The sequence below is a fragment of the Lichenostomus cassidix genome, chromosome Z (assembly GCF_008360975.1).
Source record: "Lichenostomus cassidix isolate B80296 chromosome Z, HeHo_3.0, whole genome shotgun sequence".
NCBI classification, from domain to species: Eukaryota; Metazoa; Chordata; class Aves; order Passeriformes; family Meliphagidae; genus Lichenostomus; species Lichenostomus cassidix.
In genome coordinates, this window is record NC_139511.1 from 51,605,042 (window position 1) to 51,619,824 (window position 14,783).

The 14,783-nt window shown below is 39.7% G+C and overlaps 1 protein-coding gene across 2 annotated transcripts in view; it reads left to right on the top strand.

Annotated features, from left to right (window-relative positions):
• Nucleotides 1-14,783, top strand: part of PDE8B (phosphodiesterase 8B) — a 77,741-nt gene that overhangs the window by 30,361 nt on the left and 32,597 nt on the right. For both annotated transcript variants that reach the window (XM_085042988.1, XM_085042987.1), the window contains exons 2-5: nt 5,705-5,764; nt 10,468-10,658; nt 11,979-12,038; nt 13,992-14,049. In XM_085042988.1, coding sequence (XP_084899114.1) covers nt 5,705-5,764; nt 10,468-10,658; nt 11,979-12,038; nt 13,992-14,049 — 369 coding nt within the window. The remainder of the gene's footprint in view (nt 1-5,704; nt 5,765-10,467; nt 10,659-11,978; nt 12,039-13,991; nt 14,050-14,783) is intronic.

Here is a 14,783-nt window from a genome sequence, read left to right on the forward strand (position 1 = left end):
CTCACACTGAAGAATATGCGGAGTTTGCAGCCAGGGCCATCTCTATGACAGGTCCCCTGAGGGACCCAGTCAGGCTGGTGTTCAGAAGACAGGAGAAATGCAGGACTGCAGTGGGCTGGAGGATCTGATGTATGATATTCTATGCCTAGCCATGCTTAGTTTCAAATGCTTCTCTCCCAAATGAGTGCTCTCCCACCAGGTGAAGGTGAGGTTGGTGGGAAAGAAGGAGGCAGGAAAGAAAGAGCTTAAGGCTCCTTTTCAGACACAGGCCACTGCAGAAAAGGAGCTCAGAGGTCATGGGTGAGAGCATGCAACAGGAGCCTGATTTCATTGTCCAGAGATGAAAGTCATGGAAGAAAGGGCTCTTCTTCCTCCTGACTTCATTCCACTCCCTAGCAAATTTTTAATTCTCTTGTGTACAGTGACATAGCTTTAAATGGGGGCACCAAGATGGCCTCATCCCAATTCTGCTTGCTTTTGAGAGGTGGAAGGACCAGATGCAGGTTTGTGAACTCTGCCTTTGAGCTACATGCAGATACAAAGTACAGCAGAGCTCACCAAACCTACATGTCTTGTGGATTTGGGGTCCAGTGTATTATCTGTGGAGGAAGTGTTTCCATGCTGCATGCCCCAGTGTGTGTTGTCACCCATGTTGTCAACAGGCCACCACTCCAAAATGCATATGAGTGTTTTTTACCAGTTCCTTTGTATCTGATGGGTCAGGCTTCTGTTAGGGATGCTTGCAGAGACCACAGTGGCTGCATCAGCAACGATGAAACGTTATTTCTTTTAAGTGGTATGTTTGATCATTGTTTTCAGAAAATAAAATAGAGTGACCTTGCATTAACTTCAGAGTTGAGCTATCCAATTATATAATGCTCCTCTGGACTCCTTGGAGAAGTGGCAGCTAGCTGGAATGAGGGGAGTAGCTTGAGGAGCAGAGTGAGTTGGCAGCCCTCTAGTGGGGGTGAGGAAAACGAAGGACACGGGTGGCTGGGGAAGCAGATGGAAAAGTCAGCTGGAAACCAGAGCAAGGAGAATTTGACAGGAAAAAAACTCAACCAACAACCACAAAACCCAACAGAATTTGACAACAGAGGTGGCAGAGAGCAGTGCTTCCTGAAAGAGAGTTTTGACAGTAGCTGTACTGGTGGGTGGAGAGGATAAAGAGGCAGTCAGTCAAATGAGTGAGGTAGGGAAAGCTAGTGTCTGAAAAAGCCAGGGAGGTCAGGCCAAAAACCATCTAGCTCAGGACCAAGTCTCCAGCAGCATGAATATGTACTATAGGAGTGATTCATCCTACTTAGTCTCCCAGCCTTTGCCAACTTATCATTTAGGAGCCTTTTGACTCAAAGGTGAAAAGAGCTCTTCAGTTTTCTCCTGTAAATCTGCCTCTTCTTTCTAAACACAAATTGCTAAACAGGTCAAGTGATACTCTCTGTAACAGTCGAAGCTGGCAAAGAAACATGGGGGAGACTCCAAACAGAGAAAGAGTGGCTGAGCATTAAACTATACAAAAATGCCAGGGGATTGGAGCTGAGCGGACCAGAAGTGATAAAAAACAAAAGAGGAGAAAGATTGGGATATAGTTCCACTAAGGAAGACAAGACAAGAGAAAGGGAAGAGCAGAGGATTGCAACTTTGCTGAACAGTGGAAGAGCAGCTGGGCACCTTGGTCTGTTGTGCTATAGCAGGCAGAAGTGGAAGACTTCAGCTCTTGGAGGGAGTTGGAGAACAGCTCCTGGTGCTGTCTCATAAGGGGAGTCTTGCAAGACTAAGGCCAGTGCTGAGGTCACACATGGTTGTGGATTGCAGTTTGGCCAGGCAAAAACAAAAAGCAAAGGGACTTGAGGTTAAAAATATTTGATGGAAATGGTAATAGCCAAGGGACAGGCTGAGGTGTCAGTCCTCACAGACTGGATAGAGGAAACTGAGCTGGAGAGAAGTGCAAAGGAGCCCTGGCAAAGATGGGGAAATCTGGCCAGGGGAACACAAGTGATGAAAGCTGGGTCAGAAAGAGATTCCTCTTACCTGCTTGCAAAACCAAAGGGACAGAAGTCTGAAAACATACTGCAAAGGTAAAGGAAGGGATGTACTAGTGAAAGGGAACTCCAGGCCTAACGGGTATCCAAAGGGACCTTGGCATCTGTGTGCTGCTTCTTAACTGCCACATCCATCCTGAGCCTTTTCAGGAGGCTGAGCTCACCAATGCCTTTGCTTCACTGCTTGGTTGGCTCTAGCTGCTGTTGTTGCTCTGAAGCAGCACAGAATTATGCAAGAAGATCTTGCTGTACTAATTAGTCAACACTAATTACAGTGGCGTGTTGGTAATTATTGATGATTCATGAGCTGCAAGGGCTGTAAGTCTGCAGCCATGAGGGGGTAAAGATTTTTGTACTGGTGATTTAGAAAGGTGAAAATTCAATGAAGTAGTAAGTGCATTTTGCTTAATGGCACTCCTATGATAGCAAGATAATTGATGATCACTGATTTACACAAAAGCATAAGAGCTAAGAAAGTGCCATTGACTTTGTCTTGTTATTTGTTTCATAGCTGATTCCTGTCAATATTCTTTAGGAGATTATAATGATACTGAAAATAATATTGGGCAGTTATAAATGTTTAAAAAAAAGTTTTCACTTTTTTAAGCTTTTGTTATTTATTTGCTTTCAACACAGTGTCTGTTCCTCTGCTCACTGAAATTGGGGATTTTCTCACTGGCCTCTTTGGAATCAGACTTGTCTCTACATGTTTTACCAGAAAAGTCTATTATGAGCTACTACACTAATTGATTTAGGTTGCAGATCTATTAGCAGTCCTTCCTGGCAGTCAGTCAAATAATGAGAGCTTTATTTAAATTGGAAATCATCAGTGATGTGATATTCACTTAAGTGAGGAAATGAACAGAGGTATGGTCATGGTATCACTAATACGCAATGTCCACATGGTCTGACTCTTCTGGGAGTTCAGAAGATGTGGAATTAGCTCCTTCAGACTAGTAGGAGATCTGTAGGACACTTGTGAAGGCCAGGCACACATGTCATTATTTTTGCAGCCTCCTGTAGCTGAATTTTGAAGGAGAAAGGTGAGTCAGTCACTTACAGGCACAGCAATTTGGCGTATAAATCCAAGGGTCTGATTCAGGTGTAAAACAAGACTCAGAAGGTAAAAACCAGAAAGGAAGGTGTCAGACATAATTTTTGCTGTATCTAATGGGAAGGTTTATTTTTCCTTTCCATACTCAGGTTCATTACCAGTCTTAATTTGACAGTTCCATCTGTTTCCATGCATTATATAAGTAATGAAGTTGAGTATTTTAGAGACTTAAAGACTATACATGGCAATCTTTCAGGTATAACAACACCTATTCTGCATCCTTGTGTGGTTCTGACCCTATCATGTATGCACTGAGCAGGACAGGGACAAGTTCACCTACATCAGGGATCTTAGATTTTCTAATTTTCACCTAGCTTTCCTGCTGTCAGCAAAGGCAGGAACACCCTGAAACTGGAAGGAGGGGAGGAAGAGAGAGAGAGATACCCTGATTTTTAGTCCTTCTGTTCAAGGCTGACACAAAGCAGCCAGGAGAAAAATCTGAGTCAGAGTCCGAGTGAGAGGATTATTTTGTTGCTGTTTTAAAATAAACAGGATAAGAAAAGTGGCTAATCTATAAAATTATCTCTGTAAAGGATTTGATAGACTTGCCTGCATTGATCTATGTCTTGTACACAGTTGCTCCGTTTTTGAAAATACAGAGTGACTAATGCTGGATATCCTCTGAAGTGTAAGTGGAAGGCATTAATTTATAATGTGAGTTCCCTAATATTTCCCTGGCATTAATAAATGGATAATAAAATAAATATCTCTGTCTGAACATACTTGGATGTGTCTCTTCTTCTCTTGTTGAAGAATCTCAGGTTCTTGATGCACATATTCTGAAACTGTTTGAGCTATGTACTGTCAAAAAATAAACTTTTGATCTGAGACTGACTGAAGTCTGTTGTATAGTCTTACAGGTTTGTCTAATGAGGTTACTTCAGAACATTTTTTTGTAATCAAAGGATGTAATTATAGAAGATTTATTTAAGAGTTTCCTATTTTATACCATTGGAAGGACAATGTGCTGTTTTTCTTTTATGGTTAGGGGGAAGAGGGTTTGTGAGGTTTCAGAGAATTGTTTCTTTAACTTACTCTTAACTCATGGTTGATGATGGGTGCTAACTTCCATTCCTGTTCAGATGTGCTTACTGGCACTAAGCTACATTCTGCTACAGCAGGAGCTCAAGTGGGAAGTGAAGCTTTTCTGTGAGAAAAGGAGAGGTTAACTGCACTTATATTGGGGGCAGTTTTTGCTTTGGAAAACAGTGGCAGGCTTTGTAGTTTAATCTTTTGGAGGACTGCCCGTTACCACCTTCTGACGTACGTCGCTGGGCTGAGAAGAATCAATGCGCAGTGGTGCATGAAAGTCCAACGTGCCCATTGTAGCTATACATAATACCAGTGTCTCACATGCAGGCACGGCTGTTAATGCTTAACACAGTATTGTATTCTCCAAAGAGAAGTGTGCAGTGCTAGGAACTTCATCCATTTTAAATGTTTGTACACATTCCTTTGAAAAATGTATTTTTAAAGGATTAAGTATTGCCTGTATAAAAGGCTCGACCTAATGAGCACCACAGAGCAAAATGCCACAGAAATAAGGCTCCAGGATTCCTGTGTGACAGGGAATGGCCCTGGGAATCTGCCTACAATTAGGGTTTTGGTCAGATTACATGTCTTGCAGGGCGATTGCTTTAATTCATACCTGGGGCACCTGGGGTAACTGGTAACCAGGAAAGCAAAGAATCTTCCCTTTTGGGGATCGGTACTAATTCTAATTATGCATGAACATTTTGAGGGTTCCAAGACTCTTCTCGTTAAGTATGTGCACCTGTGTGAGGACATATGTATTGTTCTGTTGCTTAACAACCTTCTGTAGCTAATGATCTGAAGTGAAACAAATCAGTAGTGTACAGGAGAGGTGTACTGAAATGTATCAAGACACAAGAAGTATTAAGGTAGTCCAACTCCTAAGAAATATAACAAACAAAGCAGACACAGCCCACGTCTGCTGGCTTTCCTGCAGTTGGTTTGAATTATGATGTGCTCTCATGTCTTCTGAAAATGTCATGGCTCACATGGTAGTGATATTTTTACCTGAAAACTAAAGGCTGTGGTTCTGGAAAACAACTTTAAATCTGCAACCCAAACAAGTTCCCTTAACTGAAAATTCACTTCTTTCCTAATCAAGCCTATTAAAACATTATTATTTATGGTATGTCACAAGACCTTTAGTACAAGTTCTGTACTACATACATGAATAACTTTTGGCCAGATTTAAGTAGCTTTCTGTAGCCTTCAGCAAAACCAAGTCCTTCTATGTAACCAAAATACTCTGTTGGGGAAAGAGAGAAAAGGAAGTGTGCACTTCTTGCTTCCTTATTTAAAACCCTACAGTTTTTAACTTAAAGGCAAGTAAAACAAAAATAGGAATTTGGTAAATATGATAACGTAAGATACACTTCAGAGCAACTAAATTAAGGCTGCTATGCATGTGCCAATGTGCCTTTAAGCATCTTTCATGGTTCTGTTTGATCTTTAATTTTTGTATGTAAAATGCTATCTTGTTAAGAACCAGACTGAAAAAAATATTTCTCTTCTTTAGCAGGCTTCTACTACAGAAGTACAAGTTGGGCCCATGAGACTGACGCAATACCCAATTCAGGTAACGTGCTTCTTCAGTTTCTGATAGAGCTTAATGAATGAGCTTCTGATAGTGTTAATAGGTGAAGAAATTAAGGTTCAACCTCTACAGTTTAGTATGATATTTTAATTTTATTTGTACAAGGACTGTGAGATGGATAATGTGCGTTTTGTGTATCTGATTGCTTGAGAAGATATCTATGAGTAAATTAACTTGGTAAACAAGATGCTTAGATTTCCATTAAGATGTCATCATTCCTTTTATCTGTGCTGTCAGTAGGATGAGTGTGTATGTGCATTAATGGGGAAAAGCTGCCTCTATGGATATTAAAAACTGTTCAGTTTTGATATACCAAAGCAGACAGCTTCATGAAGTTTAGGTACACATTTTGTTTTGCTGGGTTTTGCACAACAGAATAGAGAACTGTAACAGGACAGAGAACTATATTTTACAGACCACCAATCCAAGAAATCGCACAACTTCCAACAAGACAGGCAGAACGTCTTGCTTAAGGAGCAACAGCTCTCATCCATACTTGCTTCTTTTTCTGTGCATTTTGTTCCTGTGACAGTATCTGATGCTAAGTGTTATTTTTGTCAGCTTATAGTGGATTTTGGAACTCTCAGATTATAGGACATTAAATAATTCTAGCCTTTAACATTGTTCTAGTAACACATAATTCATCTGAATTAATTTATGGGTCACTTAATTCTGTAAAATACAGAGATATGTAGTGACCAGTCACCCTTTCTGTGAGAAACCTATGTGTGGAAGAACTGCTGTTCTCAAGGAAATTAAATCTATATGCATCATACATTTTTATGTCTGTGTTAGGTATTCAGTCTTAATGATGACACGATCTGATGAAATTAATTGTTTATCTTGTAATAAGACTGTTAACCAATGGCTTTAGCAGTAGAAATGTCTTTGCTTTTGCAGGCAATTTTGACATGGAAGTGTGGAACTCTTCACAGAAAAATGTTTTTAAATGATTGTCTTCAGAAAGACTATCAAACAGATATTTCAACTACAAATACTCTCAGTACTTTTTTCAGGATATTACTTTGCAGAAACTGGATTTGCCCAAGGCAAAGTTTTGGGGGGTTATTTTTGTCTTTAAAAACTGACATTCTTCTTGGTATCTTTTCAGATGGGGGTGTTATTTTATCCTTGCATCGCATAACTGAGAATCGGTGCAAGAAAAGAATCTGTCTTAAGTAAAGCAGAAATTATTCATTAAGTAAAGTCATTAGTTGAAGAGTTTTCCTTAAAGATGTTGCCATACAGTAACTTATTTACAGTAAAGGTAAAACACTTTATGTAAACCCATCTCGTTTGTTTGTGGAACAAGCCACATTACCTCAGATAATTTGGCAAGTATTGTATATACATCCGCACATTTAAAAAATGTGTGCTAATCTCTTATTCCATCTTGACAATACAATTACGTGTTTCTCTGTGCAGTGCAAACAGCTACTGAATATCACATTTTAAATGTCTATTTGTGGATGATTAATCATGTATACAATTGTCTGAGAAGTAAGTTCAGTTTGTTAAAACAATTGCCACTGGGGCTTTTCTTAGTGAAGTTCATTTTATTCTGGTGTGTTTTATGCAGTTATGGGACACCTGTGCCAGCCTCCAAATGGCACACATTTTTTGTCTGAGAAGTGACCTTACTTGTGCATGTGACCTGCCATAAACCATTTAATAGATTCCTTACTGGACGTTACGACCATATATGTTGGAGGAAAGATCTGGTTTAGTTAGTACAGAATTGTGACCCAGGTGCTCCTGGCCTTAAGAGGTAAAGGGAAGAGTCCAAAGCAAACCAGCCAGCTCCAGCCCTCCAAACATCCCACATACAGCTTGCTCAGTTTTGTACCAAGGCTTGCAAATAGGAATGGTTTGATTCCAAGACCTCAGAAATTGCCATGCTGAAAGTACATGAAAATGTGTTTTTTCCAGGGGACACAGGAGATCAGCGGTTTTTATAAACAATTAATGCACATAAAAAAGATGTTGGATCCTCTTACAGAAGTGTTTGCTCATAAATATTTGGGTGTGTTCCTATTCAAATGCTGCATTTTCTCACCTTTTGAGACATTAATTTGCCATCATCTCTTTCACAGCACTGACATAAAACTCCTTTTTTTTTCTGATGATTGTGATCTTTTCTGATGAGCTGCAAAAAAAGCACGATGATGCACAGCATTTCCCTGTTCCCTCATACCAATACAACAGGAGTCCCTCTGTAACTTTATTCAGAGATACTATGTCTTTTCCACCTTGAAAATCTCCTGCTGGGATATGATTATTTGAAAATAATTAAATATCAGTTGCTGTAATTTCATTTTCCTTTTGGTACCCTGGGTGTACTCAGCTGGTGTTTCTTCTTGTATTTCAAATTCTTTAAAGTAAATATCTGTCCATTTTCTGGACAAGATGTGCAGTAATTGTGTGAAGCAAATACTTAGAAAGAGGGTAAAAATTTCAGCATGTCACCATAATTGTAAAGGCCTCTACAGAGAAAGTCCATGGTGTTCCTAAACTTGGGCAACACTGAATAAATTGGTATTTTTACAGTAACATTGGCAAATCATGCAGCAAAAATATAACTACATGCAGTTTTTGGCCAAGAAACAGAGATTGAATTTAAGCATTTCCTTGATTGTGTTGTTTATATGGATTGTTGTACTTTTATCTTGACTTTGAGAGCATTCTTCAAATATACATCTACTTACATTATGTTTTGATGATTTATAATAAGCTTCATACAAATGTTGATGAGAAAGCATGGTAGTAATACTTAAAAACAATTTTTAAAATAAATATTCTCAGAAGAATTTGCACACAGATAATTAGCTACTAGTGAGGGACTGGATGGTTTAATTAAAGCTTCATTATTTTACAGCTGGTGAAGTATTGCATTTTGCCATCCTTTATTTCCAAACTGGGAGTGCTGAGAGAAGGAAGATATAAAAAAATGCACACCCCCCTGCCCCCTCAAATTTTTCTCCCCATAATGTTTCAAACTAGGGACAAAATAAAACTAATGGCTGTTGGAACCAAACAGAAGATTGTATCAGAGTAGAGACTTCACTCAGGAATCAGCAAAGTCCTCAGCTTGGCCACATCACTGCTTTCCAACACTTAAAAGGCTAGAAAAAAATCAGGGATTAGGAGAGTGACAACAGTTACTTTGGTTGTTAATTTTCAGTAAATCAAATCGACTTATTGAAAGCTGCAATCAAAATCTTTCCAATAAATTGAAACTTTTACATTCTTAATATTTACAGAAATTCTGAGCATATAATTTTCTTCCATTGTTTAATGAAACTCTGACTGGTTGTCCTGTCACAGTAACTCTGATTGATTTTTTTATTGTTTAGAATTCAACAATCCAGACAGCTCAAGAGGAAAGCTATTGTCACCTTTTCTAGCTTCTAGACTGATGGTGTTGTAATACATGTGCTGACACCACAGCTGCCTAAAGCAGGCGAGATAAAGGTTATTGACCTTTCTTACAGGCATTTGGAGCAAAATTTTCCATATTTTTCTTAAACAGGTTGTTTCAGTGAAGTCAGGGGATGACTATTATTTGTGAAATAAACAGGATTTTGTTTTATATATGAATACTCTCTGGCTGCTGACTTTTTGTGCCATTTTAATAGCTGTGGATGAACTTTTGACTTTTTGAGGCCTTCTTTTTCACAGCATATTTGCACTAAATTAGCCCTTTTCTTCATCTGACACATAGGGTAGCATGGTTAGTTATCAGCAGCTATGGTAAATATGTGCAGTTGTAATGGGGAATATCTGCATGACCTGGATGAATAAATTGGACACTGATAATGTATGCATTATAGGGCAAAGATGAAAAATTCATGGTCTCCAAAAAACACTTTATTTTCCTTGAGAAGCATAGAAATACAGCTGTTTTCAGCCTCTGTTCTGTTCTGTGTCAGCTTGCAAACAGGCTTCCTACAGAATCTCCTTGGTCTTTAGAGTGGTGCCTCAATACAAGTCCTACCTGATCTTGTGTTAGCAGTTCTTTAATTGTTCAGTTGAAATTGTCTAAACTAATTGTTAGACTAATTGTCTAAACTATTTCATATACTTAGGGACAATTTGGGACAATTTATTGAGTAAAATATTCTCATATTTTAATAATTTTCCTCTCTATTTCATCCTGTACATACCTGCTTGTGTGTTCTTCTTTCCAGTTTTGAAATAATATTGGTTAATGCCATTTTTTGTGCATTAAAGAAGAGAGAAGAAGTAAAACTGTGTCAATTATTTGCCCACGTCTTCAGGGATGATAAGTGATAATTAAGGCAGTAGCATTTCAGACAGCTCATTACAATCAAAGGTGTGTGTAGCTAGGATGGCCTGATGAGAGTGGCAACGATGTTTGAACACTGGCTGGCTGCTGATTGAATTGGATCAGGAGGTAGGAAAAAATCATCATGTGGCCAGCCAGCTTGATCCTAAAAAGCAGTCCTTGTTTAAAACAGTTGACTATTGATTATCTGTTGATGGCCACTTTGTCCATTAAGAAAGATGTACTACTGCACTGCCTGTTTTACAACCTGTGGTTCAAGCTTCCCACTTTCAAACTAAACTCAGTCTTCCATAGGGCAGAAGTGTTTGTTAAGACTTGCACCATGCAGAGGACTACTATATGTGTTTAATGTGATGCTACTGTTTTCCATCCCCTGCAGGTTTTGCTGGTCTTTGCAAAAGAAGACAACCAAAGCAATGGTTTCTGGTGGGCTTGTGACAGAGCAGGATACAGGTGCAATGTTGCCTGGACTCCAGAATCAGCACTTGAATGTTTCCTGGATAAGCACCAGGAAATAATTGTTATAGATCACAGGAACTCCAAATATTTTGATGCCGACAATATCTGCAGGTAACTTAAAAGATCTTATGCTTCTGTTGAGCTTCAGAATACATTGTACGAGACCAAAGTCCTAATTTTAAAACAAAAAAATTGGGGGGGGAGATAAAAACAACAAACAAAAACTGAATATCAAATATTGTAGTAAAACGCAAGTTTGGGGACTGAGGCCAAGAGGTTTGCATACATCTGTAAGAGGATAACAATAGGAAAACTACACACTCTGCCAAAGCTGACCTTTAGAATTGTCTCTAGGTCATGGGGCTTCTATCAGAGCATAAGCCAAAGCTGTTGTGAAATTATTCCCTGCTGTCTGTGCTGCTTCTTTCCTGGCTTACTGCTGCAGCAAGGTCTGAAGCTGCAGACTTCAAAGGAATGTGTTTGTTTGTCCACAAGGTCAGGCAGTGCCAGTTCTTCGCAAAAGTTTGCATCACTATTCTGGTCTATGTGATTGTGTGTAAGCAGCATTAAGATTGCAAGTGGTTAGTGTGGGGATTCTTTGCTAAAATACACTGTTTAGCTGAAGCATACATTTTGCACCACACTGTGCTTCTAGTCTGCTGTGAGCTGAAATTAGCCATGTTTATGACAAGGGGCATTTTAATGCTCAAATACTTGTGCTGATATAAGTTTTTCTAAAAGATCAACAGACAAACATAAAGATTGTTTATTTGGGACAGTGTGATATGAGTGAAAAAACTTATCATTACCCAGTAAAACACAGACAGCGTGTTCTTCTGATAGCTGGTCGCATCTTTTTCAATTTCTTGATAATAAGCAAGATGGTGAAATTTTGTTTATTCAATATTTAATAAATTATAGTCTTTCATAATTTGCTATGCCCACTTTTCTTGCTTGCATGCCTTGAAAGCACTTCCCACTCTCTAAACAAAATTTTGCAATGTCTAGAAGGACAGTGTTAAATATGAGAGCGGGTAGAGATTCTTGTTTAAATTAGTCAAGGGCGTTGAAAATGCTTTGCATGGGCTGACCTTTCTCAACTCACACATTCAGGGCAGTCTGCCCCAGATAAGCTGAGTACACAGGGGAAACGTTCACTAGGTCATAGGAGTGGGTTTGAAAAGGTGATGTTTGTACTCTGTGGTTTTGGAGCTTTCACCTTCTTACCTGCACAGAGCAAAATGAGAAATCTGGTGGCAAAATGAAAATGGTTTGTCTAAGTGGAGATAGGTAGGTTTGGCAGTGCAATATCCTATTTTCTAGCCTCAATGGTGTCTTTCAGTCCTCACTTTCATTTATATTTTCAGTGACGATGCTCAGAGCAATATTGAGAAAGCATTTGGTGTAAGTGAGAAATTTTTGTTCCCTCAGGTCAATTCGTGCCGCAGAGCCATCAGAGCACACAGTGATACTTGCTGTGGTTCCACGCGCGTAAGTATCACTGGTTTGCGAAAGACTTTAATTTTAGTTTATAAGAACAGTTATTCAATGTATTGGAGTTATTTAATAAGAGAAAGTATCTTACTAGCAAGTCTTAAACAGTAAATTTAGTATTTTTCACCTGAAATGGGCTAGTGATGTTTCTTGTTTATTCGAGTGTTTGATAACTTAGCTTTAGTGCAGACTAATATTATCCATCACGTTCAGAATGCCTTGTATAGTAACAAAATTAGATGGATATGTGTTAGTTTCTAAGAGAAAAAGAAAATCCAAACCAAAACCAGAAAGTTGTGTATTACTTTCTAAAGGAAATATCTAGACCAAATAACACACTGTTGTTTATTGAACTAGGTGATGACGTGAACTTCAATCCTGTTGATGCTAAATTCACCAGAATGTTGTCCTGAAACCCTTATTCAGTAATTCATACACCATGCATTTAGGACGAATTCTTACTGACTTAAATATCTATTTATCAAATACCTTCAAATACCCTTGTCAGAACTCCTACAAGCTACTGAATCCAGTCGTAATTTTATTAATTTCCTACATCAATTAAAATATTAGGAAATAGAGTGGCAGGAGAACTATTACAGCCAAGGTTTGAAACTCAACTAAATTTGCTGCTGAACAAGATTTTACAACTTAGCTTCACCTATATCTTAATGACTTTTTTTTAGATTATTTCTCATAGAATATCACAGAATGTCTTTTACCTTCTCCATACTTTCTTTTTGCAATCCCCTTCTGTGTATGTGAAGAGATACAGGACTTCTCTGGAGGATCTGTCAGGTTTGCTGTAGGAATAACTATCGAGTTGTAGTAAAAGCTGCAAACACCTGTAACAGAAGACTGTAGCACCAGCTTCTGTTGCAGTATCATTTTATCTATGTATTTTATGCAAAACTTTTCTCACTGAGTTCACTATATTTAGAGAACTCTGTCAAATTTGTACTATCTAATCCTCAAGTTTTGTGTGACCATACAATATACCAGCCCTGCTTAATATTTTTATCAATAACCTGGACAAGGGGATCAAGTGCACCCTCAGTCAGTTTGCAGGTGACACCAGGCTGGGTGGGAGTGTTGATCTACTGGAGGGCAGGAAGGCTCTGCAGAGGGATCTGGACAGGCTGGACCATGGGCTGAGGCCAAAGGTGTGAGGTTCAACCAGGCCCAGGGCCAGGTCCTGCCCTTGGGTCACAACAACCCCAGGCAGTGCCACAGGCTGGGGCAGAGTGGCTGGAAAGCTGCCCACAGGAAAAGGACCTGGGGGTGCTGGTGACAGCAGCTGAACATGAGCCAGGGTGTGCCCAGGTGGCCAAGAAGGCCAATGGCATCCTGGCCTGGATCAGCAGTAGTGTGGCCAGCAGGACCAGGGCAGGGATTGTCCCCCTGTACCCCACTGGTGAGACCACACCTCGAATCCTGTCTTCAATTTGGGATCCTCAGGCTAGGGAAGACATTGGAGTGCTGGAGCATATCCAGAGAAGGGCAGTGGAGCTGGTGGAGGGTCTGGAGCACAAGTCCTGTGAGGATCAGCTGAAGGAGCTGGGGGTGTTTATCCTGGAGGAAAGGAGGCTCAGGGAGACCTTGTTTCTCTCTGCAACTATTTGAAAAGAGAGTGTAACCAGGTGGGGGTCTGTCTTTTCTCCCAAGTTGCAAGGGATCTGACAAGAGGCAACGGTCTCAAGTTGTGCTAAGAGAGGTTTAGATTGGACATTAGGAAAAATTTCTTCCCTGAAAGGGTTGCAAGCACTGGGTCAGGCTACCCAGGACTGTGGAATCACCATCCCTGGAGGTATTTAAAATACGTGTGGATGTGGCACTTGGGAAATGGTTCACTGGTGGGCTTAGCAGTGCTGGGTTAAAGGTTGGACTCAATGATCTTACCAGTCTTTTCCAACTTGAATAATACTGTGGTTCTGTGATTTTGTTTTGTAGATCCACTGACCAAGAAGAGACTTCTGTTCTTCCTCTTCTTGATGCAGGCTTTGATAGGGTATGTATAAACTGCCTATGTAATATAGAAAACATAGTAACTTCATAAATTACAGACACTTCTGTGTCCCGAAATTGAAAATTATACCTCCTCTTCTGTCAGAAATTTATTGATAAGAAACCAGTGGCCCTTGATTTGGTTTTCTTTTCAAGAGTGTATTCCAGAAACACATGAAATGAGAGCCTCTGTGATCTAGCTAGTCCTTTCAGAATAGCAACAGTACTGAGCTTACCTTTGTGTGGTCTGGTTGAGTATTGGGTGGGTTTTGTGTATTACTGCTCTAAAAAAAAGGATGGCAGACTCTGATTAACATATCACAGCATGATGACTTGTTACCCAGACCCCTCTCTGTGTCTCAGGCTGCTGGGATGTCTCTTCTAAATGGACTGCAAAGCTGGTCCAACTCCTGAAACTCCTGCTGTGAAGAGGATTTTTTTTTCCCCGTTATGGCTGTCATGTTTTTTGCACCAATTCTTCTTAGGACAGAGTTAGAGGCACTCCTGTGCAGGCAGCAGAAGGGGAGATAACTGTTCAGACTGTTTCTCAGAGGGCTTTGTAGGATAAAGCAGAAAGGCAGGAGTTGTCAGCTCTGAAAATCTAGGTTGCTTACCCTCTTCCAGTCTTCGTATGAGTGGCTTTGGATGGATATTAATGTTATGTTACTCTAAAATAAATCAGCTGCATTTTTTAAGTTAGCCATTCATAAGGCAGGTTATGTACTTAAGCAAAGAAGC